At 40.7% G+C, this 25722-nt stretch overlaps 4 protein-coding genes across 7 annotated transcripts in view; 2 read left to right on the forward strand and 2 right to left on the reverse strand.

Moving 5' to 3' along the window:
- Positions 1-2004: 2004 nt before the first annotated feature.
- Positions 2005-2747, reverse strand: LOC128264986 (uncharacterized). The gene has a single exon (XM_053000733.1). It carries the CDS (start codon positions 2676-2678, stop codon positions 2145-2147), a length of 534 nt encoding a protein of 177 aa, XP_052856693.1. The 5' UTR covers positions 2679-2747; the 3' UTR covers positions 2005-2144.
- A 532-nt stretch (positions 2748-3279) lies between these two features.
- On the forward strand, positions 3280-4468 carry LOC128264987 (uncharacterized). Its single transcript, XM_053000734.1, is given in 4 exon segments — positions 3280-3428; positions 3676-3995; positions 3997-4108; positions 4174-4468. Coding segments are annotated over 4 exon segments (720 nt in total). The 5' UTR covers positions 3280-3397; the 3' UTR covers positions 4431-4468.
- Positions 4469-10468: 6000 nt separating this feature from the next.
- Positions 10469-13137, forward strand: LOC128264995 (endothelin-converting enzyme homolog). The gene is made up of 3 exons (XM_053000749.1): positions 10469-10684; positions 10740-11704; positions 11964-13137. The coding sequence occupies exons 1-3, from the start codon at positions 10488-10490 to the stop codon at positions 12632-12634; spliced, it is 1833 nt and encodes a 610-aa protein (XP_052856709.1). The 5' UTR covers positions 10469-10487; the 3' UTR covers positions 12635-13137.
- Positions 13138-14537: 1400 nt separating this feature from the next.
- LOC128264990 (sex peptide receptor) overlaps positions 14538-25722 on the reverse strand; it is a 44784-nt gene continuing 33599 nt past the window's right edge. For 3 of the 4 annotated variants that reach the window (XM_053000738.1, XM_053000740.1, XM_053000739.1), the window contains exons 2-5: positions 24180-24689; positions 21569-21699; positions 18544-18605; positions 14538-15694 (exon numbers count right to left, since the gene is read on the reverse strand). In XM_053000738.1, the coding sequence (XP_052856698.1) occupies positions 14965-15694; positions 18544-18605; positions 21569-21699; positions 24180-24561 (1305 nt within the window). In that variant the 5' untranslated portion in view covers positions 24562-24689 and the 3' untranslated portion in view covers positions 14538-14964. Of the gene's footprint in view, positions 15695-18543; positions 18606-21568; positions 21700-24179; positions 24690-25078; positions 25190-25722 lie in introns of those variants that run through there. The other variant, XM_053000737.1, reaches the window with a different exon arrangement.

Genomic DNA, 25722 nt, shown 5'->3' on the forward strand with positions numbered 1-25722 from the left:
ATTCACAGTTAAAATTTTTTTAGATTTTCAAATTTCTGCAAAAAATGATGATGTACCCCCTTACAAAAAAGTCAGAAATTTTGACATAAATAAGTTTTTCAAAATTCGGTTTCTGTGTCAAAACTAAATTAATTGCTTTCAATCGATTTTAGCAAAGTTACAACAAAAAGACTCTTCAGAAATAATTTGGTTTGAAAAAATCACCAAATATCCCAAAGAACACATTAAAAACTTGGTTTTTGTGTCAAAACTCTGGGAAACAATGGTCAAAATGTGGAATGTCCTACACCGTTGAATTCGTAATAAAATTTCCAATCAAATGGCATTCACAGTTAAAATTTTTTTAGATTTTCAATTTTCTGCAAAAAATGATGATGTACCCCCTTACAAAAAAGTCAGAAATTTGGACATAAATAAATTTTTCAAAAAAAGTTTTTCAAAATTCGGTTTCTGTGTCAAAACTAAATTAATTGTTTTCAATCGATCAGGGATGGATTATATAGGTTGCCAGCTGTTCAAAATAGCAATTTTTTTGACTTTGGGTCTTATTTTGGCAAAGATACAACAAAAAGACTCTTCAGAAATAACTTGGTTTGAAAAAATCACCAAATATCCCAAAGAACACATTAAAAACTTGGTTTTTGTGTCAAAACCCTGGGAAATAATGGTCAAATTTTGGAGTGTCATACACCGTTGAATTCGTAATAAAATTTCCAATCAAATGGCATTCACAGTTAAATTTTTTTTAGATTTTCAAATTTCTGAAAAAATTTTGATGTACCCCCTTACAATAAAGTCAGAAATTTGGACATAAATAAATTTTTCAAAAAAAGTTTTTCAAAATTCGGTTTCTGTGTCAAAACTTAATTAATTGTTTTCAATCGATCAGGGATGGATTATATAGGTTGCCAGCTGTTCAAAATAGCAATTTTTTTTGACTTTGGGTCTTATTTTGGAAAAGTTACAGCAAAAAGACTCTCCAGAAATAATTTTGTTTGAAAAATCGCCCAAAATCCCAAACAACACATTAAAAACTTGGTTTTTGTGTCAAAACTCTGGGAAACAATGGTCAAATGTTGAAATGTCATACACCGTTGAATTCGTAACATTTCCAATCAAATGGCATTCACAGTTAAAATTTTTTCAGATTTTCAAATTTCTGCAAAAAATGATGATGTACCCCCTTACAAAAAAGTCAGAAATTTGGACATAAATAAGTTTTTCAAAAAACGTTTTTCAAAATTCGGTTTCTGTGTCAAAACTAAATTAATTGTTTTCAATCGATCAGAGATGGATTATATAGGTTGCGAGCTGTTCAAAATAGCAACCCTTTTGACTTTGGGTCTTATTTTGGCAAAGTTACAACAAAAAGACTCTTCAGAAATAATTTGGTTTGAAAAAATCACCAAACATCCCAAAGAACACTTTAAAAACTTGGTTTTTGTGTCAAAACCCTGGGAAATAATGGTCAAATTTTGGAGTGTCATACACCGTTGAACTCGTAATAAATTTTCCAATCAAATGGCATTCACAGCTAACATTTTTTCAGTTTTTAAAATTTGGCAAAAAATGAATGCGAAAAATAGGCCATTTTTAAAAAATTGTTTTTTTATATAAAAAAAAACAAAAAAAAACAAAAAGAAATTTTTGTAAATTGATCAGGATAGGTCACCAGCAGCACAAAGCAGTAAGTAAGTCTGATTTCTGTGAAACTTATTTTGGCCAAGTTTTAACAAAAAGTAATGCTTTTTAATATTTTTGACAAAGCTCCAAAAAACACTTTTAAAAAATACGTTTTTGATTCATGCCCCTGGGAAGTAATGGTCAAAAGATGGTATATCAGAGATCGTTACAAAGAGAATGGCATTCACGGATAAAAATGTTAAAGTTTTGCAAATTTTCGCTAAACAGCATGATGTAACCCTTTATCAAAATTGCTAAGTGTGTACAAATAGTTGCTTATAAATGTGGGTAGTCTTGATCAACAACTAAAATTCATATATATGTGATATTAACTGAATTATTTATTTTTGTACGAAAGTAAAATAAGCAAGAAGAAAAGCGGGAAAAAAAAAATAAAAGACGTAAGCAGGGTGCCCGGTATCCAGTTGTGGTCAGCAGAGGAGGGTGCTGGTCCTGGGGTCCTAGTCCTTGATGACGATGGGCTTGGTGCGGCAGCGGCGGACGCCACCCCCGACCACATTTCCCTTGCAGCTCCACCGGCTGGCCCTCACCCACTGGTTGAGTGGGTTGCGGACGCAGTTCCTCTTCTGGGCCTCGCAGCGGGTCTGGAGGACGCAGGCGCCCTGCTGGTCCCTCCAGCAGCTGGCGACCTTGTCGTCATGGCAGAGCCTCCTCTGGCACTCCTTGATTCGAGGGCGCAGCTTGGTGGCGCACTGTCCCACGCCACTGGAGCCGGGAATGTTGCGGCAGCGGGTGATGCAGGTCTCCCGGATGGGTTCCAGCCCATTGTCCCGCCGCAGGCAGTTCTTCTCCCGGAGACGACAGGCGGGCAGACGGGTGCACACGTTGGTGGCCTTGTTCCTGATGCACACGCTCTTGCCGCTGGACAGTGGGTGTCCGGTGCAGCGGCCAGCGCAAGGACGACGGTTGCCATCCGCTTGGATGGAGGCGATCGCCAGGACGACGAGCAGAAGGCAAATGCTGAACTTGGTCATAATTTCTCTGGAGGATCTGGAGGATCTTTGCTGCTGTTCAACTGTTGACGGTTGATTGATACTTTTCCGCCGGGCCAGCCGAGTATATATAGCAGCTCGGATCGAGTGCATATACCCCCGATTTTATTTGGGCCCAGGTGGTACATCTGTTCTCTTGTTTGCCGAAGGTTTTGTTTTCCATTATGAATGGGGTAGTGTTCATAAACGTTAAACTGTCTGAATTTGCTTATCTTAGTAAAAAACACAACATTTAGTTTTCATTTTGTATTAATTGCCTTATTTTTAAGAGTGATTAAAAACTGGTTAAGCAATTTGGTAGCCTTAAAGCAAAAAAAGATTAAAATTAAATATCTAAGAAATAAGAAAACATAATTATTATATTGCTGCAAGACTTAGAAGTAAGAACAAGAATAATTAGTCCGCATTTAAATACATTCAATTGACATAATTCTAGAGCGATGATTCCAGTGACATGTTTTTCCAATCGCTCGCTTTCAGTTTAGCACCAGCAATTAACTCAGGTTAATGACACTTTTTTTTTGTTGATTAAATATTTAAACAAAACCCAAAACGACGCGTGCCAGCAGAGAATTGTCTTGCATTCGCTTCCCGGTACTTGTTTCGCTTATCGATTGGTAGTATAAATAGTTAAGATTGTTGGCTAAAATGGCATCAGTAGTTCTTCCAACTCCAAGCATTACAGCAAGCAATCAAGCAAAATGCGCAGCTATCAACTGACTTTGATTTTCGGTAAATCTGTTCAAAGAACTTTGAATTATTTCGACAATTCTTGTTTAAAGAAAATAAACAAGTTAATGTTTTACTTTATTATTTCGAGAACTTTTTGAAGCAAGGCCTCTTTTATTATTAAATTTTAGTGTGAACATAAAATTAAAAAAAAAAAAAACATAAAAAAGTAGAGTCGTATTTTAGTGATTTTTTAATTAATTAAAAAAAAAAAATTGAATGATTGTTTATTTTCCAATTTTCTTGGCAGCCATGGGCTTCCTGTGGGCGGTGGCCAGTGGTAGCACCCAACCGCCGAGCACCACCGCTCGTACTCTCCCCTGGAACTGTCCGCTCTTCCCGGAAGTCTGCTCGAGGAACAGCCCCAAGGTCTGCGGAAGGACTCCGAGGGGCGAGTGCCAGCGGTTCGAAAACATCTGCCACTTGATGCTGGCCCATCGGCTCGGGTGGCCCGTGGGGGTGAGGCACACCCGCGACCTTGACTGCCGCAACCTGCGCGGGGACGGCCCCGCCCACCGCCGCCCCTGCTACGAGGCGTGCCCCCCGCGGCCCGTCGTCTGCAAGAGGTCGCCCCCCGAACCAGCACATCTGCGTGCGCAGCAGGAGCAACAGGCGGCAGTGCAAGGTGCTGGCCAACAAGTGCCAGTTGCGCAACCAGAACTGCCACAGCCAGCCCAAAAACAGTGAGTAGTTATGGTTATACTTGATCGACCAGCTAACCCAACTGCTCTTACAAAACCCCCTCCAGACTGGCTCCGCACCGACAAGAGGCGCTGTGGCAAGCTGCAGTTGGGCGACAAGCCGCAGGACTGCCTCAGGGTGCCCAGGCGCAACACCACCATCCCCCGCACCACCACCCCCCGCACCACCACCCCCCGCACCACCACCCCCGCACCACCACCCGCCGCGCCACCACTGCCAGGGCGGTCTAAGGGATCAAGGACATCCGCTTTCCCTGTGAACGCCAACACGTCTCTCAATTTTTTTTTTAACTTCCCCCATTAGAGTGTGCAATAAATTGAAAATAAACTACAAGGCATATATCTAAACTGTCTTTGACTGGTTTTGGATTAGTTAAATGATTATAAAATTTAATTTATTACCAGAGTTGTGACTTATTTCCCGCTTTTGTAATGCATTAGTCATTTCATTAGAAACAAAAAAAAAAGTAAAGCTAAAAAGAACAATTATCGATTGCAAAGAGTACTGCTAATAAAAAAAATGAAATACATTTTTATTAGATTGTCAAAAAAACATTTCATTAGATTTCTTCAAATTTCTTCAATTGCCAAAGATATTTCTCTTGATTCATTAGATTTGAAAAAAGGGTAAGACTACGGAAAAAACTTTGCAATAGATGCTAAGAGCCAAATGCTACTGAAAAATTAAAAATACATGGCAGCTTTAATTTTTGGAAAAGAATTTTAAATAACAGTATACAAATGAAAAAAAAAACAATTTCATTAAATTTATAAGAACCATTCAGTAGGGGAAAATTGATTTCCTTGAATCGAAAATAAACGTTAAATGTCAGGTCGAATTCCTTGTAAAAACTTTGAATGTCTTTTGCGTCTCGTTTCGATTGCAAGCTTCTATTTCGTAGAATTCCAGGTATCATTAACTGTTCAATGTCCTTTGGCGTTGGCCCTGGGAAAATCCCCACTAATGACCACTGTATTTTCTCAGCTTGCTTTCTTGTTCCCCATTGTACCCACTTCTTGGCATTGCCCAGACAACGGGGTCGAGTGGAAGGAGAAGTTGGCCAAGAAGACCGAAGTAACAACAACTCATATTACAATTGCCGAGTTCCATGTTTTTTTTCGTAGGAAATTTCCCGTTGTCCATCTCTTCACGAAGCACTAATTAATTTATAGATGACGGTCCAAATTGACCAAAATGGCATATTCGAGTTGTGATGCCTGTGTTTCGTATCCATTCAGGGAGAAAAGTTTATTGAATTGCACATATTACGCATACGCAGCGGTTGCCGAAGTTTGACAAAGCTTGTCGCAAACTTCATTCGCATAACTTTTCGCTCTGCTTGTTTATAATTAAAACGCCTCGGAGTCCTTAATCAAGCCAAATTCAACTTCAAATTCAAATCAAACAAATCTAGTTTGCGGTTTCCATGGCTTTTTTGCTGTGGCTTCGATTACAATGGATGAAAAGTCCTTGTGGTTGCCAACGCCGGCGAAAGCTGGCTATATTGATGCACAAAAGAATAGTCATATATTTCACAGGGCTAGCAAAAATGTACAATTAAATATTTACTTGTTTTTAATTCGGTCATAACGAATTATAAAAAATAAAGTTGAAAATGATTGCACATTTTTTGTAAAAGGTACTGATACATTAAATTATATGTACATGAGAATGATTTTTTTAAACATTTTTCATATCAATAAAAAATAAAGTTACATCTTTAATCTGTATTTTAATCACTGCACACACCCTAGTTTTCAGCCACGTGAATTTTATTTATTACCCTAGCAGTTGTTTTCATTTTGTGGTCTCGAAATTTATGACAATCATCTACATCTGTTGAACATTGGCCGACGGCAAAAAACGTTGTCATTTCGATTCAACTTAATGAATGCCAATGAATGCCAAATGTTGAGTCAACAGCCCGGCCACGCCCACATATGTCCGGCTAATTTGGTCGCAGGCGAGGTTATTAAGACTAATTGCGTTGATTCATAAATTAGAAACACCTTTGATTGCGGGTTCGTGACTATATCCACTATTTCCACCCAGAAAACGTATATATGGTGAACTGGCACTCGGGGCTTTCAAAAAATTTGGAGACATTCACCCTCAAGCTGGATGCATCGGAAAAATATTGTTGGTCTTTAATTGATAGGGACTTAATCTTTATTATTTTCCCAACTTACCATTTTTGAACTAAGAAAGTAGTACGGATTGCTTTCTTAGCCTAAACACAAATATAACTCCCATAAGCCATCTCCAAACTGAATTTGATTAAAATTAATGTAATTAAAGTTCCTACTAAATGTATTTGCCAATCGGTTTGAATAAGTAACTGCAATTAAAGTATTGTTAATTTTTTAATTTATTTCTCCTGGTGCTGCTGCCATGAATGGAGTGCCTAATTTATGAACCCCATGAAAGTGCGGGGCATAATTTGCCACTTGGCCTGCCATACGTGAACCTCTCGGAATGTGGAATGTGCGTGGTCATTACTTGACACTCGGTGCGAAATAGTCGATAGTCATGGTCGCACTATTTAGGGATGATAGATGACCGGCAGTTATCGGACAAAGATGGCACTCCACCTGCTCTTATCAGCCACTCGTTTTTGCACACCATACGAATTAATCATTCACTGGAAAAGTGGAAAATTGATTTGGGTATGGGGGAAAAGGGTGTGAAAATCAAATGCAGTTTTTGCCTTAATTCATTAGGAGTCCTAAAATATATAGAGCACATAAAGAAAAAATCGTTTTCCTTAATTACAGTTATATTTTCTAGACTACAAAAATTTAAAATACAAACTTAGTTCAGATAGCTTGTTTTTTTCCTGGTCCTAATGGCCAAGGATATTTTGCACTAGTTTGGCCTGAAGCGGCCTTCAGAGGAAATTACAAAATGAGCCAACCATAAACATAAACTAAAACGAACTGCCGAAAACGACAGACAAATGTGCAAATTTGTGTCAGCAATTAAACATTAAGCCCGAAAGGCCCAAAAATACTCAGACAAACCGCAGAACAATGGACGTTGGAGCATCAATAAAAACACAGGCCACATTAACACGCCGCATTTATTAAAATTAAAAGGCTGCCAGACACTGCAGTACTAATTTCGGGATGTATGCTTGGATTTAATGAAAATAATACGTTTTTTGAACGGAAATTGCCATGCTCACAGCCAAATTTTCGAGAAACCGCAGGAGTTTATTTACTGTTCAGCTGCCATAATTATATAAATTCCTTGGACAACTTACCCAAGAAAATGCCTTTGCTTTATGGCCAAGTATAATGAATAGTTTCCATAAATTCGCGCGGTTTGCTGTTATGCGCACTTGTGCGGTCAGCAAATTGAATAAAACGGTGAGTTACCGGAAAATAACGACAATTAATAGCAAATCGAGCGACACTTCCTCGGCCGCAGACCTTGGAAAATGCGGTTTCCTTGGCATCTGGCAGCCAGCATCTGGAATGTGCGGTTAACTATTGCATCTCGGTATCCAAACATTGGGGTTACCTAATTAGTCGGCATTGAGCCAGGTGTCACACACTTTGAGACCCCAACAGCACTCAAAACAGATTTCTGAGACGAGGAACACCAAATTTGACATTTACTTATTATTAGCAAAAATTTGAGCAATGCCGAAAGAACTAACCCCAAAAACGTTGATAGAATTCCTTAGGGCAAATGTCGAGCCCACCCCTTTCGATAGTATTCTCAAGGAGTTTACCACTCCCGACCAAACTTCCGGAGAAGTGGAGCGGATCAGAGGGCGATTGAAGAGTCTTTTGGGTGCTGGACTTCGTCAGATGTACTTCAAGGAGATGAATGGGAACTATATAACCGCAACCCACGTGGAAGATGTGCTAAAACTTCTGGGACCGGAATTCTGGAAACTGACTTGAAGAACCCCGGAGACATCGGAAATCTGGACGACTTAAATGTTACCATCAATGACTCTTCGAAATAACACTTCCATCAGGATCACTGGCGATTGGTCGTACAAAAAATGTTCAAATTTAATTATGTTAAGGAGTCATTGTTAAAAGTCATGTGACCAAAGATAATTTAAAATTTAGCCCATTTAAATATACAATAGTTTATTAATTGCGGATAAAATTTTCCAGCCCAGTTTGAAAAACTAAGCCCACTTGGTAACCGGGATGTTTAAATGATTAGGCACATGACTTATTTGTGGGTTAGGGCCACTTCGCCAAGAACTAATCAACGGTTTATGGCCGCTTTTTGCGGGTGTGCATAAATTGTATTGGAAATTAATTAGAGAGTGGCTGAAAAGCGTAATTGCCTCTGATTATACGCATCCATCGATACTCGGGCATTAGGCAGAGCTTACCCCATCGCCGTTGCCATCGCCATCGCCATCGAACACATGAGCTCATCGAGGAGATATATGGGCTGGGTTAGGGGATAAGGATACATGGGAGGGATATGAGGCAGCAGACATAAGCCACAACAGCATTAAATTGGCATTAGGTCAGGCCAGTGGACCAGCAGCAGGCCTAGAAATTGGATTGAACTTGACTTGTTTTTCCTTTCATTTCTCTGTTGCCGAAAACCAAACGCAGACATGCGAGGGGTCTGAGGTTGAAGGGCATGGGGACTGGGGCACGGGGCACACAACATGCCACATTGTCGCTCTGACTTTTATTTATTTTGTTAGACGCATTTTGAAAAGCCAATAAGCAGCATTCTGATTGATTATCTGCTGCCCGCTCATTGTCTCCGTGTTGATTTAAGCTCTCATACACACACTCTCGTACGGTGGGCACGCGCTACGAGCCACTCATTAATGACATCTTAATAGCTAAGACCAAAAATGATGTAGATGCGAAGAATGAGAAGAATTGTCAAGACTGTAGGCTGATTTAGTCTATTAAAATTAAACCACAATACATAAAAAAAAAAAACTAAAATACTGTATATAATAAATTGTATAACTGTTGACGATATTGTGACAAATTAAATGGCTAAAACGAGACTAATACTTTAAATGATTATATTCAACTATACCTGGGCTTTACAACTTTCAGAGATAAGAAAATAACAATGGACTAGTTCGCTGCCAGCGAGGGCCCACTGTCTCTTTATGCCTGTCCATCATTGGGTCCTGCATGTGTTTTTGCGTGGAAGGCGTCAATCAATTTTGAGTGAAATAAATGAGGCTTGTGCCGCATTTTGCGTTCCTTACACTTTGGGCCGGCAAAAAGGCTTAAAATTGTAAATTCCGTCCAGACGCATATTAACCCTTACCCGCAGCCGTACCCCAAACCGGACCCCCGTTATAAATGGCTGCCATCTCATCTGAAAACCTGAGTCGGGTTTTAGGTTCCTGCATACAGATCAGATTCCACCATCTGCCCGCATTCCACAGCTCCTCGTGCACAAGGGGAAAAGTTGCCGAAAAACCCATGACTTTGAAGAAAACTTTCAAGTGCACTGGCATTTTCCCGGCGCCCGTTCCCCCGCCGGGTTTTCCCCACCAAATATTTGAGCACTTAGCCGGCCTGAGCAGCGCTTTTGGCCAAAGTGCATTAAATATAAATGAGAAAGTGTCGCAACCTCATTTGCAGCGATCATCTTCCCTCGTACCTAACCCGTTCTTGAGGCTCCGGAAAAGCTGCCATTTTCCATGTGTGTGCGGTACGAAAACTTTGTAGTTTTCCAATACAAAACGCAAAGTGTTTTTCCAACGCCAAACTTTTCCAAAATCACAAAAAATGGTAAGAAACTCTGGTTTTTCATAACTCTCTGGGGCTTATGAAGTCCACAAATTGACGTTGAATTCACTGGCAAATGGGTGAATTTGGAAGTTAAATTTGCGTGTTTAAATTAAAATACAGCTATAAATATTGAGGGGCTTAAAATTGTTGTGAATAGACTGGTTTCAAAGTGTAAAAGGTAGGTGTAGTAATATTAAAAACCTTATATTTTAAGATTGCCTATTATTTGAATATTTGTTTACGCCTTAGTATATTATTTGTAATTACCTGATAAGAGTCAAATGAAAATGATGTGTGTTTAAATAAAATTACAGCTTTAAATATTGATAATTTTAAGATTTTTGTGAATAAACACTCGATTCAAAATGTTACAAAATAAGAGTAAAATAATAAAAAAACTTTTTATTTAAGATTGCCGTTGTTTGATTATATATTTTTGCCTTGGTATAAATATTTAAATTACCTGATAAGACTCACGTGTAAATGTTCATGGGTTTCCCGAGTTTCCACAATCACCAGATGAGCTTTCGATCGGCAGAGATAAGCCTCTGAGCTAATTAAAAGATTGTTTTTAAGTGTTAAGTTTGTTTAGTTTAGTGCAACGCCTCTCGCCATGCGTTTCAGCCTGAGGTGGGTGGCCATTGCCTTGGGCTGGCTGCCAATTCTGGTAATGGCTGATCCCTGCCGGGATTTCTATGCCACCGCCTGCGGCAACTGGTCGGCCATTCATGCCAACGATCCCTACCGGAGTTTTGTGGGCCAGCTGGACTACGATTATCAGGAAGAGTTGGCCGAGCTGCTGGACAGGGGGTTAGTCCAGCCACGAAAAATGTTAAAATGATTGAGAATGGAGTTGGTTTTTTAGGAAACAGGATGACGAGCCCCGCTTTCTGCAGCTGCTAAGGGACTTTTACGCCTCCTGTCGACGACCCCTGACCAAGGATCAGGTGCTGAGGGTGCTGGAAAAGCTGATTGCGCTGGATAATGTGGAGGATGAGGAGCTGACCGTGGGCCTCACAGCCGCCTTTCGCCTCGAGGTTCTGGTCGAGATGGAGCGGCACAATATGTACGACATTTGGACGCAGCTGCTGACCCGCACCGATCTGGATTGGAATCGAAACGAGACGAACAGGGAGCCCCTGAGTCGCCAGAAGTTCGATCTCCTGTGGCAGTTCGGTGAAGTCTATCACGACAAGGAACTCGCTTGGCACCTTTTGAGCAATCTGGAATGGCCCATAATGACCAATCGAGTTGAGGATGACGATGACGAGCTGCCGGGTTCGTTGGGGCAGCCTCCAGCATTTTGGATGCTGCCCTGGCCGAAATTCAAGCCCACGTACGGCTACCTCAGGTGGTTGGCCCGCTCGCTGGCCGAAACGACCAACCGGTTCTTGCTCATCTACATTTATCTGAGACTAAAGTTGGTCGAAGGACCCACTACATCATGGCGCATCGAACGCTCCGAGTGCGCCGAGCAGGCCAGACAGATCCTGAGCCATCCCGCCGTCTGGTTGATGGAGAAACACCATCCCAGGCTCAATGAGGAGCCCCTTCTGCAGGACGTTTTCCAGGAGCTGAAGCAGCGCTTTGGCCAGAAACTCCGGGCCAACAGAAACAATTTCTCGGAACGCACCCAGCAGTATTTACTCAACAAACTGGAGCGGATGGAGCTGCGATTGAGTGTCCTGCCCAGGAACTGTTCAACGAAATCCCTGGTGCGACGCATCGATAGGCATTACGAGGATGTTTACATGAACGCCACCGACTACTTTACCAATCTCCTGGCCGGCCTGAATCACTCCAGCTTGCAGGACGACCAAGACTATAATGGTAAAATAAAAGTAGTATAGTAAAGTATTTTAAATATGGAAATATTAAATTTTAATGTGGCATTTCATTTGATTATTTTCGGAATAGATTTTCATAACTGAGAATTTAAATTAAATTAAAGCCAAATGAATTTTAAGTAAAATGACTCATTAATCTAATATTTTCCACATTAATTCAAATTTTTTATGATTGAATCATGCAATTTAGCAGGCATTTTCTTTAATGTTATGATTTTATAATCCCAATCTATTCCTCTTAGTGTCATTCAACATATGGACCATGATAGCCGAGCCAGTTCCTCGTGAGATGACCTCCAGGAACGGTTTGTACCCCGTCCAAGTGCATCGATTTGGCAGCTTTGCTTCGCCCTTTTACATGACTGCGGAGAACAGGCTGCTCGTGCCCCTGTCTCTGCTGGGGCCACCGCTCTATTCGGCCAACCAGGCGGACATACTCACCTACAGTGGCCTGGGCTTCGTCCTTGGCCACGAACTGACCCATGGCTTCGACCCGGATGGAGTCAACTTCAACTCTCGAGGGCGGACTAGCCACCTGGTTAGAAGGGAACTGAACAGGAATGGGCGGTTCCAGCGCGAACTGCGCTGCCTGAATCGGAAGTTCGGCAGCAGACGCGACGAAAAGTTCGCGGACGCGAATGGCCTGGAACTGGCCTACTCCGCCTACTTCGGCACCGCCCAAACGGACCGCAAAAGGGATCCATTGCGGGGATCGGCGGACCAGAAGCAGCAGTTCTTCCTCAACTTTGCCCAGTTCTTCTGCTCCGATGAGGAAGCCAGGGAGGACGGCGATGACCATGGCAGCGACAGGGAAAGGGTCAACGATGCAGTGGCCAATTTCGAGCCCTTTCGAGAGGCCTTCGACTGTCCGACTTCAAGGAATCGCAGGCGACAGCAGTGTCGATTGTTTTAGCTTAAAATAAATAGTCCCTAATATATGTGAACCCCCTGAATTTACTTACGGATGTTTACTCGAAACAGCTCAGAATAATCTAAGAGGCAAAACGCATTTGTGTGACATTTAATTAGTTTATTTATTCATTATTGGATGCACCGTCGAAATATATGTACAAAATCAATCCGTAATCAGATGAAACGGTAGCCAAAGCTGTCGTCACCAAATACATGTATAAATAGTTAACACATTCCACTCAGACAGACAACTTTCAGCTAAAGTTATGTTATATGTAGATTATAGTTCAGTTTCAGTTTAAGTTGTGGTATTAGGTTGCTTGTAGTTTGCTTAGTCAACTAGCTAGTGTACACTTAAAACATTCAAACTGGAAACTGCAATTGTAATTGTTAAACACTTGTACACATATCAACATTGAATTCCAAATGTTTATGCTGTTTCTTAGACTAGAAAAAAAATGTATGCGTAGCCTACAACATCAAGTTGAAATTCGTTACGAATGATTTGTTATATTATTCATTTTTTTTCATTAAATTTTTGTCATTTAAATCGGTAAACTCTGGGGCTCAAAAGGTTTACGAATTTAAACGAGTTTGAAATCCTACAGCTACCTACTCTTAAAAACTGTGATTAAGTTACAAAATTTTTTACAAATGGGCGCACAAAAGTTTGCACAAAAATAAACGTTTTTACTTAAGCCTTGTTTCCAAATTTCGTAAATACCTTAAAAGCTAACATTAATCATCATTATTATTGATTATTTAATTCAGTTTCACTTTATATTCCAATAGTTTTAACTGGTGAGTTTCCTGTATTTATTCTTACCATACAATTATTTTATTGTTTTGAAATACGCATTCCCCCTCCAGCTTCTTCAGCTATCACTTCTTAGAAATCCCCCACATTCCTTGGACTTATTATGTAGATTCTGTGGATTCTTAGCCGAAAAAATAACATGTATACGCTTGGTGCTTAACATTTAGTGGGATCATGACATCAACGCACAGCAAACAACACGGATTTGAAGTGGATAAAACGGTGTCTTATGGGGGGAATTCGAACAGACATAGTTTTCAATATGGATCATTATGAAGTTTTATTATGATTTTCCACGATTTCTATTTCTTTGAATTTTCGAATTAGATATAGCTATCGTTCAATGAGAAACCCAACTAACATTAAGACTGAATGCTTTATTTTTCTCAATTATTGACTTTGCAATAGATTTAATTGTTTTTATCTGCTTCTATCTGTTTTTATCTATTTTATCCCTCCTGAAACCTTATTTGAGGGTAACGAAATTGATTAAGTTTTAGTTCTCTCTGTGAAAATGTAAAAAAACTTCATTGTTTTTAAAAGGAAGAGCTGAGATCATCTTACCATAAAATGGTTCTGTTCTAAATTTGTAACCTGAATAATTGGGATTTCTGATAACTAAGTACTTAATCAATTTCGAGTACACCCGATCTAGAAGCCACTTTACGTTTTAGAAAACGTTGATAAAACATCGATAGTGGGTAAAATAAATTGCCAAAAACTAGTAAAAATGTATTTTATTTTATAATAGAAAACCATTTAAATTTGTCTGAATTAGAACAAAAATAAATGGTAAGATTCAAATTCACGTAGGACTCCCAAATCTATATGCAAAAAAAATCTATTATTTTTCAAAAACCCAAAAATTTGTAAATTAATTAAACAAATTAATAAGAAAATGAGTAAAAAATCCGATTTATATTACAATAAAAAAAATTTTTTTTTAATATTTGTGTAATGTTAAGCCGCAAGGTTCTAAATAACGTTAGACTTTTAAACATATATGAAAAACTAATCATTCATATTTAAAAAAACCATAAATGTTCAACCTCAAAATAAATGCATGAAAAAATAGTGCAAATGCATTTTTTATTTAAAAGGAAAACAATTAAAATTTGTCTACAGTAAATTGGGAAAAAAATAATATGATAAACCTAAAAGTTTTAAATAACTTGGGATTCTCAGAAAAAAATATATACATAAATATTTTTAAAGCACAAATTTCCATTAGGCCCAAGCTATCGATGTTTGAAAGTTTCGAAGATTTGCGCGGCCAACTTACAAGTCTAGACATTCCGCTCCTCTGCGATGATGTCCATGGTGCTGATTCTTCGCTGCTGGCCTTGGCCCTGAATTTGAATCTGGATGTGAGTCTGATGCTGATGCTGCGCAGTTGGCTCGCCACCGCCGATGACCACCGCACCACATCTGGTGGTGGCTGTGGTTGTACTGGTGGCGGTGGTGGTGCGACGATGGTCGCTGCTGCCCCGCCGCGGCACCAACATCACCAATTACTAGAGGACCGTCTCGTTGGTGTTGGTGCAGGTGCGAGCGCCATTGACAATGGAGTACTTGGTGGAGGTGTCCTTCTTGGCCATCAGCCGGCCGAGAAATATCTCCTTGAAGGTCTCCCGGAATTGGCGCGACATGCCGCAGTAGATGCCGAAGTTAATCGGGTAGCTGACCACCAGGAAGAAGTTGGTCAGCATGATGCAGATGTTGGCCAGGCCGTAGTCGAGGAACTCGATGATCAGGGAGCTCACGATGTGCATCACGGTCACCACGGCAATGGGTATTTCGGCGAGGAGAAACACGGAGACCACCACAATCAACATTAAGGTGGTGCAGTTGGTCTCCCGCAGCTTCTTGCACTCCTTCTTCCGGTTTTCGCGGAAGAGCAGCTTCCTCCGCTCCTGCGCCTGCCGCATGGCCGCGAAGAGCAGGATGTTCAGGGTCACCAGGATGATGCACGGCAGCAGGTGGACGAACAGCACGCGGAACAGGTAGTAGCTGGTGTAGTACAGGTCCACCCCAATGTACTCGTGCACCCAGACTGCCGTCTCCAAATGGCATACCTCCGTCGCATCGCCATTCCACTCGATCTCCAGCGGCATGTAGGTCCTGTCGAAGAAGCGGGGCAGCTGGTGCAGGAAGGCCAGCAGGGCGATGTACGCCGTGCACCGCCTCACCCGCGGCATCGTGCACCAGGTCCTGGCCATGGGGGCGTGGCACACGTAGATGTACCTTGTAGAAGAATCAACAAGGACCGGATTAGTAGGGCATCTTTAAGGAAAGGTAGGGTCTTAAAGGCCAAAAAAATAATACTTTTGCTATATCTGTTTTGCTGTTTTTACAATAAACTTAAAAAAAATAAAAACAAACTATAATTACAAATTTTTGTTTTAACTGTAGTTTGACTCTCGTTTTTTGAGCATTTAACTTAATCAGGAATTCTTAATGACAAAACAATAGCCCAGTTAAGCTTGCAAAAAAACTAAAAAATAAAATAAGAAATAAGCTCGAAATGTTTGATAAGAATGGCTTCTTTAAATTACGGCAATCGTCAATCAGAGTTTGGTTTGCGAATGAAATGAAACCGAACGAAGAACAATACCTACGGCCATTAAACAGCAATGGACTTTATCTGAAGGGCCTTAACTGTGCATTAATGTGTTCCATTCAAGGGAAAAAGGGAAAGTCTCTTCTTCGCTCCCGTCGAGGCGTTGAGACCAGGTAACGAGCCCTCTGCATTTGCTTAACACACTTTTATGGCCGGGGCAACGTCAACGGAAGATAAACCAATTTCCCAAGTGAGAATTTATGATCGCAATGTGGTGACAACGAATTGGCCAAATCCTAATTTGAGCCACCATCCCACCACCACCGTTCCCTAGGAAAAACTTGCAGAGCCAAGGAAGAAGCAATCAAAGGCCATCTGAAAAGCTAATCAAGTTGGCGCTTTGTAATTTCATAATTTGAGTAATTAGTCAGGGGTCGGTCGCCCTGCCAGGGAATAAATTTGTTTCCTGTGAAGATTTGGGCAAAAGTTTGCCGATTTATAGTTGGATTTCAATTTGAAAAGCGAACGAACTTTGATGCTGGGTGGCGTCCTTGGTGTGCTGGCCTAATTTATGCGCATAATTATGGCCACGCCCATTGCGCTGGCACTTGAAAACGCTTTTCAATCAATCTTTCATTGAACCTTTGTCAAGCGGGGATTTCATTAAAGTTGAAAGCAACAGAAATACCAACAAAAACGCAGGACGATGGACGACGGACGAAAAACGATTGCCAGGCGTTTACTCCTAAATGGAACTGATATTAATAAATGAATAACATTTAGCTGGCTTATGTTTTGCCCCACCCCCTCCCCACTCATTTTCTTTGTCATTTTAACAATTTTGTTAATTTGTCCTAAAAGGATGGCCCCAGAAAGAGGAAAAGCCCTGAGAAGGCAACCGTCTTAAACCTCAACGCGTCTAAGAAAATGAAACGACACAATAAATCAATCAAGTACAACATATTCTAAAAGGGACTGAACGACGATATCGTCTATTGGAATCTGCTACAGATGGATGTGTTATGCTTAGGATAAAGATTTTGAATGAAATAACAGGAAGGTCAAGGGTACCCCTTTTATCCCTTTTAGTGGAGTTACCCTTTCAGTGGGAGATTTTTTTTATCCCAGAGTTATTTCTAGTAGTGAAAGCCAGGCTATTCCTGAAGCTGAAGTAAATGGAACGTTCAATTTATTAACTGTTTTCAAGCCACTTGCAAATAAATATCATTTTAATTAATAGCTCAGCAAACATGCAAATATTGCAGATACAAAATGTTTTCAAGGGAATTAAACTTGTCCTTTCAGAAGTTCAACACAATTAAGCCACTTGATGTTTCCGGATAAAGCCGACCTCTTGTATCTCAGGTCTCTTATTAATCACTGATGAGTGTTTGCCCTTAAAGTGATTTCAATCACACAGCTAATCAGGAAGACATTAAATATTTATAGTTCCTTCAATGGGCCGCTTCAAAAGTATGCCAATAGGCCCCATATATACGGCTACCTATATATGTATATCATACATTTTTTGTTATATGAAATTTTTATGGAGAGCGTCACTTACTCAGTTCATTCGAGGCACTCGAGGGCATTATGCGACCCACTTCCCCACTTCCCCACTTTGCCCCGGCCATCTGAGAGGGCCATAAAAACACTTGAAATACAATAAGTTGACAACAGGCACGGCAACAACAATAATAACAATAAACGCTGAATGTTTTTATCGCGCTATTTGTCCTCGGGCAATTTTCAACGCATTTTAGAAAGAGAGTTGCCCCTTTCCTTTTTATTTTTCATTTTTCCATATATATATTATTTAGCTATTTGGTGGTGCATAAACCAGCCAGTAGCTGGTTTACCAACCACCCCCTCGGTTTCGGCCACTTGAAAACGGCCCAAAGTCGCATAATGGCCAAAATATTTATGACTATTTTTTCGAGGCTCTTCAGCCACCACTCCACTTTGCAAATTTATTTGCAAAGCTATAAAATTTATGATCCCACACATGAGTTAATAGAACAAAGCGCTCTGGGCCAGTCCCATCATCTCCAGAATTTTGTTCTAAGGGGGCAAACTCTTGAAGGGAATATTCCATATGAAGACAGGGTTAAATTTATGTTACCCATTCGAAATTAGTTTATTGTTCACATTAGTGCTTACAATTTATGGGTTTAGTGGCTGAAACAATTGGGCTTTAAAGACCAATGCGCTGTGGTTAAGGGGAATGTGAGCTGGCAATCGATTGATTGTCTGGATGTGTGCCGAAAGAACAACTCGCATCACTCATACGCAACGCTCATACGCAGCGTTGCCTGCTCCAAGGTAGGCCCACTTGGTTTTTTGTTGTTTTTATGCCCCCCTCAAGGCATTGACATTTTTTTCTACCCACACAATAACTGATTTATTGCCGCCATTGACAAGTCGGCGAGTCAGTCACTCAGTCATTCAGGCAGTCACTTTCTCTTAGTTACATCTCAACTGGGGAAACCTGCTAAGGGCGGGCTCACTTTTATTGGCCTAATTGCATACTTACCTTTGCACGGCGAGGGCGAGAGTTAGCCAAACGGAGATGGTGTGGCACATGGCTGGCATAATCTGTAAGCAAAAATATTCGAGTGTATAGTATTTGTATATGCTTGAGTTGCTGGTGCTGGTTTGGCATGCGAATTAGTATGAGCAGCCAAAATCATTGTTTAAATTTCTCGGTTGTTTGGCTTCTTGCATACTTTCGGGGAGCAAAAAGTAAGTAATAATATTTTTGGGACTGAAACGTTATAGTTTGAACTCCATGTAAAATACCCTCTCTAGCTACCATGCTTAATTTTGTAAAATCAGAAGATATGTCCCAGAACACAAAAGTATTAATATCCTTGCTTCTACTTAATGGAGTGTGTTTTAAATAAATAACTTATCAAGTCCCTGTATTTCGTCTAGGTTAATAATGCTAGTAGCAAATAATTTAATGACCATCGGTGCGTAGGAGAAGCGGGCAAGATATACGTCTGTGAGATTTGAGTAAATCACCAAATCGGATTCGTGGCATTTAACTGCATAAGCCAGCAGTGGGAAGTGCGGTATCTGGAATTCTGGCAACTGACAACTGGCAACTGGCAACCGGCAACTTGGGTAGCCCTTTCACAGTTCCACCTGGACAGGTGTCTGCTCCATTTATGGAGCGTAATGAGTGCGGCTCTGCCGTAGACAGGTTGAGCTCCATGGAATCTGTGGGTTTGACATCCGACTTGGCCATATAATGCACAATCTGTGGCCTAATCCGGTTTATGTGTCTGACTGGGCTGCAATTACACCGAGATGGCCAGATAAACTCGACTGAACACTGGCTACTGGAAACTGGATATTTTACAATGAAACGGTTACCCCCTTTTTGCATTAACATGGCCATTATGCGCACCATTCGGAGGGGGGAACGGAGAAAGGGGGAGAACGTGCTGCCGGAGCATATAAATTCAGGGAAATGAAAGTGAATCTTCAACTTTGAGGCTGCAATGGCCGCCTGGTGGTTATTACCGAAACGAGGAGTGCCGCTCCGCTGGATGTGAGTTGAATTTTATGGCAGTCATACGCAGAGATAGTCAGAGTCGCTGCCAAAGGACCTTGCCACCCCACCCACTCAATCTCCATCCCCGCTCCTTGGAATCCATCTAGACAGCCAGCCCAGCATGGAATTTAGCTGCTACAAATCCCCGGAGAGTCCACTAACAGCACGTAGCTACAATGAGCCAGAACAGTGGGACGAAGGCGGTTTAAAACGATTTGTGTGTGTAACAGTCTTTGGGAATAGTCCTTGCCAAACAAAAGCGGATGTGCCACAGAAATATCCATCGGAAATTCGGACTGAAAATATATTTTTGCATACTTTCAGACACCTTCTAAATGATTTCTGTGGCGCCGGGATAGACAGTTTTTCATATACTGTCACTTGCTAAATATTGCAATGGATTTCTTTGAATTTCTTTCAATGTTTCCAAGTTTCAATACTCAGAAGTTGCATAACAAATTGTTTTTTAAAATCTTTTGAACTACCTGTTTGTTTTCATATATTCCAATGATGAATTGGAATTAACAACAACTAGATCATATGTATTAAGTTTTGTATTATTTTGTATTATCGGTTTTGTATTATGTATATAAAGGTAAGCAGGCAAAAATACCCTATTTGTATAATAATAATAATTTGCAAAATTTTTTAATCTGAATATGTAAACAAAGAATGCAATTACCCATGGGATTCTAAGATGAAAATGGGTTAATTCCACTTAACACCCTCCAGTGAACCACTATGCCTTCTGGCTTTGCCTGGGGTTTGCTGCCGGCTTATGCTTATGCTTATGGCCAAAGGGGGTGGGCATTTTATCAGCTTGACACTACTCCATTGAAGTGAGTAAACAGTTTTGCTTTGCCACCCCCAAGCCCAAGCCCTGGCCCAATCCCAATCCCAGGCCCCCATTCCACGCCCTTCGAGTGCCATAAATTGAAAATGTTGATTAATCAAGGCAAACGTGCAAAGGGCAGGAAAAGCGAGGGAAGCGGAAAAGCGGGAAAGCCTGAGTTTGCATGGTAATGGTGGAAAAACGCTCTCGAATGAATAAGTGTTGTGAATGGCTGAATGAATGGGTGGATGTGGATGTGGATATAGCTGTAGCTGTAGATGTAGATGTAGTTGGGTGGGGGGATTCCCCGGATTCCCCGGATTCCCCGGGCAGCAGGTGGCAAATGGCAAGTGGCACTAGCAGCGTTTTTCATTCTTTCATTATGCTGACAGAAATGACACACACAAAAGGGAAAATCACGGAAAATGGGGGAAATGTAACGTGGCAGCAAATGCGATAACGATAACGATAACGCGACGGGATCCAAAACAAAGCATCGTACATCAGTCGGAGACAAAAGGGAAAGAGAGGGGCAATGAGTCCGAGAAAGAGACGGGCATAGAAGAAAGTTCCAGCCGAGCAGAGCATTTTATTTAGGTCAATGAGCGGCGCGTCTTTTGGTAAAATGTGGGCGAAATGGGGGCACAAATGGAAAGTGAGGGGTGCAAACGTGGCCAGAAGCCAAAACAAACAGTTTTTCGCTCTTCCCACTTTCCGACCAGCCTTGGCAATTAGTTTGTGGCAAGAAAACACAGGCAGAAGAAGACACACACAAAAAAGAAACATCTAACAATGTTCTTTATTATATGTACAAGGCACCTTTAGATAAAAGTTTACTAACTTTAGAATACTCAAAAATCTTTGAAATTGTGTAACACAAAATAAATAAATAATTGGAATTGGAATATATAAAAGATGTTTTTTTTGAAAATATAGTATAACCATATAAACTTATGGCCTGTGCTTTCAGATAATAATGTAGTACTTCAAGTTTTTTAAATTATTTGTCTTCTTAAATGTATTCTGTAGTACACTATATAGTAATTTATTTATAAACTTTTTGCGGTAAGTTTAAAAATGATTTCCGCAAGCCGCAAAAGTTTTCGTGGAGTGGACAAGGGAGGCGACCAGTGGGTGGCTGGATATCTGGAGTCTTTGTTGACTTACCTCATTGAAAATGCTGAAGGCCAGACACATGGAGACCGGATGCAGGGGCTTATAATGATTGCCGAATGTGTACATATACCAGAGGCCCGGTGCCGGAAATATAACAGTCAGCATATCGCAAATAGCCATTCCTGGAAGGAGAGAAAGAGAGAAAAAGAGCAGGGAAAGTTTAAATTAGAAATTATGGTAATGCTTATGCAAATCAATTGTGATTTTCAATGCAAATTGATTGTGTGATTGGACATTGCGGATGCCTGCGTCGCAATGTTGATGCCCGGCTGTCTGTACAAATTTGGGTCCCATCTGTAATCTGATTTCAGGGTTTATAATCGATTCGCTGATCAATTATTTACGGTTGCGATGCTAAATGGGCTGAATTGGGTGTTGATTCTGCTAGAGTTCAGGGTTCAATCGTGGACAAACATTTGCCAATCCAAACAAGGAACTGTGTTGCCTGATTTCCTATTTGTTAAATTTCAAATTAATTTGGACACGTGATTTATTGACTTATGTGCTCAACGAAATCATGAATACTGTCTTCACAACTATTTTTGAATAAATACTTAAAGTGGGTAACATAACATGCCCAATATCTAGTCCATATCCCATCAACTAATCGACTTCTGTCCCTTTTTTTGCCTTTTCCTCGGCCCAGTGACATTTGAACCGAGCGAATGTATTTAACTGACTGACGACACAGCCTGGTGACCTGACCTTTAAGCACTCATCGGACGGACAGTCCTGTGTGGCTGTACCGCTGTCTGCACATTCGGATGCTTACAGAGCGAAAAACGATCCCTAAAATGAATCGACCACATACCTAGGGAGCCATATTTTAGGAATATAAATTTGTATAGTATAAAACATATGATTTCAATGTTATTAATTCATGTTAAATTGACATGTTCTTTTAATACTGAATTTATTTGTACTTGCACGTTGGCACTGTTGTGTAAGGAATATATAGTACTTTAATTAAGCTAAGCTGATGCCCAAATTTGCATTAATTTTCTTCAGTGCACGAAACTTGGCTTATGGATGTTCAGCCAATTCTGTTGCGGTTGCCCCTGCTGCAGGGCCAGAGTTCATTTCACGTTTGGTCCGCTGTCATTTGAACCGAATGCGATTAGCCTTGGCCTGCGCCTGACACGAGGGGGGTTGGGTGGGTTGGGGGCGTGATTCCGGCGGCGGTTAGGCCCTTAACCCATTGACAGCCCAGGCGCGCGAGAGGAATAATTTTAAAATTTAAAATTTTTATCACTGCCTTTATTGGCGGCGGATCGAATGTTTCGATGGCATTTTCACGAGGACTTTGTCGACGTTCAGCCGTCGTGTAAGCCACTTACACTTACACTTACTTACAGCCGGCTTCCAGCCTCAGCCTCAGTTTCATTTTCAGTTGCAGAGTTTCCATAAATCAGCGGCGAATTCCGCGCACGCAGACTATTACTTGGTTTTCAGGGGTGCAAAAGTAGCTATTTTTTAGCCATATGCCAAAGGAAATAGTATTGGGGAACTTACTTAACGAGGGTAAATCAAAATACTACTACCAATACTTTATATTTATAAATAAATATATATTTAAGAAATATTAGTCTCCTGGTTTCTTAGACTTTTCATAGTGCATACAATTTACTTGGTTTTCAGGGGGAAAAAGTAGCTACCTTTTGACCAAGTTCCAAAGAACTCACTTCATGATTTTAATTTAATTTTTATATAAATAAATATATACAAATTAAAATAATTAGTTGTGAAAGTTTTTTAGGTTCTCCTTGTTTGGAAAGACTTGACTTTGCCAAACTAACCTTTTTTCTTTGGAACCTGCATATTCCTTGCCTGATCTGCAGTCAGCTCTGTTTTCCCCATCGCCAGTTGGTAAACCATTAGCATTACACACGCTATTAGAATATCTCAGCATTACGCGATGTGGGACGGCCACAGAGGGATCATTTGGTAGCGGGGTCGGGGATATATGGGATACTGGGCGATATAGAAGGGGCTCCGGGGAGCACGCACATCGCCAGCTATTTGAAATCTCACAAAACTTCTGCCTGATTTAACATTGTGGCACATTAAGCGCCAAAAGGGGCGACGTGCCGAGGCCGCGGCACGAAATGACATGGAATAAAAATAAATAATAATCATAAAAGGCGGCGTCTGAATGGGGAAAATCAAACTGGGCCCAATCCCCCAATGTCAGGGCAAGATGGGGGCGCAAAGTCGGTGTCCTTGAATCGAGTAATTTGGTAATCGAGTGACTTGCATGTGGCACGTTAACATCAAGTTCCGGCAAACGACTATATGGGGATGCATTTCGGGGCATAAGGAAGTGCATTCAGCATTCAGTTTGGGAATTTTTAGTTAGGTTTTCATGACTTTCTTAAAGAGGCATTACCAACTTTATTTTATTGACGCAGCGTTAAGTTTTAAAAATTGTGTACATTGAAATTGGGTTTTTTGTTCCAAACATAAAAATATTCACTTTAGAAAGACCCCCTACAAGTCAAATTTAATTTCAGCATAAATTCAGAACATTATTTAATTGCCTGGCAAATTTAAAATACAAGCTAGAACATACATTTTTCTAGACATGGTATTTAGTCAGACTCACCCATCAGCACGAAGTTGGTGGGCGTGGCCATGCTCTTCTTGCTCAGAACGAGGACGATCAGGGAGTTGGAGATGATGGTGATGATCAGCAGGAAGGGCATGCAGTATCCGTAGAGGGGCATTGCGTAATCGAGGGGAGAGTCGCAGGTCAGGTTCCAGTAGCTGATGTTGTTGTCCACTGTGCGGCACTGAGCGCCGACCATTTGTTGGTAGTTGGCGTAGTCCAGACTCTCATTTCCGTGGTCGGGAATGGGAGAGGGGATGCCCAGGTGCGACTGGTTGCCACCCGGGAAATGTCGGGTATCCCCAAGCCCCATTTCCACTTCCGGACTGGCGGAGGGTGCGAGGCGGTACTGGTACAGTACGTCCGTGCTGTTGTCCATTGCAAGTGTTCTTTCGAGGGGATTTCCCAGCTCAGATTTCCCTAATTGGAAAGGTCCGGCATGTCCAGGATCTATGCGGTGCTAATGGTGTGCGTCAGTTGGTCAGCCCTCAAAAAGTTGCATTCATCCTGAAAAGAAATACAAGCTTTATAGCTGTTTTGGAATACTAAAACTCCTCACTAAGAACTCCACATTTTATAGATTAAATATAGAATCGTAATTTTAATTAAATGCCTATTTATAATTGCATGACTAAATATTGAAACATTTGATTTAATGTGGTAAATATAAGTTATAAAAAGCCATCTATTTGTTTTAAATGCATTTATTTTACATTGGCTGTTTAGTTATATATTATTTTCTAAATGTTTGATGTTCAAGTATATTTTAAAGCAGTCAAACGAAATATTAAAAAACTGCAATGGATCAAGGAGGAAAATATTCAAATTGAATACTTGGATTTAATACGTTTTTATCAGTGAGGCTATTAATAAAATCGTTTATTAAAAGTATTTACCAAATTCAATAAGTTCAGCTTAAATAGTAAGTTAGTATGTTGCCGCTGTCGAGCTTGAAGCTAGACTGATCTATGGAAAAGCAGCCAGAAAAGCTGCAGTTGCAATAATATATTGCCAAAGATAATCATGTTAGCTAAAGAGAGAGCTTGGACACGCCTTGACACATAAAAACTTTAAGTATTGTTGAAATGTTGACATTGTGGTTAAGCAAAGTTAGCACGGTCCAGAGGCATTCGCATTTACTAATCGTATTTGGCGGTTAACTTGCAAACAAGTATTTGTATTTACTTTTGACTACTTTGTACTCGTCGCAAGTTTATGTAAGTAAGATTCCAACTACACAAATCTTCTAAAATGTAAATGGGAAGAAAGAGTTTTCCATAGTTTTTGGTTATTTTGGCTGCAGCACAAAGTTTTTCCTCTGAATTTTTCCCTTTTAACAAGTTTATTAGCACTAAACAGTTCCAATGATTCGTTTATCCGAAAGGCGACGGTATCTTATAGGCCAAAAAGTTTTGGCATTGTCCGCAGCAAGGTAAAAATATGCCAACTAAAGGCCCAAAACGCTTCCGCATTGGGAATAATCCAAACAAAAAGGACAATCTACCATTGGAATGAGCGATTTCGGTTTGCTAAAAGGCCA

Source organism: Drosophila gunungcola, unplaced genomic scaffold (genome assembly GCF_025200985.1).
Source record: "Drosophila gunungcola strain Sukarami unplaced genomic scaffold, Dgunungcola_SK_2 000088F, whole genome shotgun sequence".
Classification (NCBI taxonomy): Eukaryota; Metazoa; Arthropoda; class Insecta; order Diptera; family Drosophilidae; genus Drosophila; species Drosophila gunungcola.

Bases quoted from the DNA above. Each gene is read 5' to 3' on its own strand.
- LOC128264995 (XM_053000749.1), top strand. From the start codon at position 10,488: ATGCGTTTCAGCCTGAGGTGGGTGGCCATTGCCTTGGGCTGGCTGCCA. The intron at 10,685-10,739 runs GTTAGTCCAGCC...TTGGTTTTTTAG, and splicing joins GCCGAGCTGCTGGACAGGGG to GAAACAGGATGACGAGCCCC. The intron at 11,705-11,963 runs GTAAAATAAAAG...TATTCCTCTTAG, and splicing joins GGACGACCAAGACTATAATG to TGTCATTCAACATATGGACC.
- LOC128264986 (XM_053000733.1), bottom strand. From the start codon at position 2,678: ATGACCAAGTTCAGCATTTGCCTTCTGCTCGTCGTCCTGGCGATCGCC.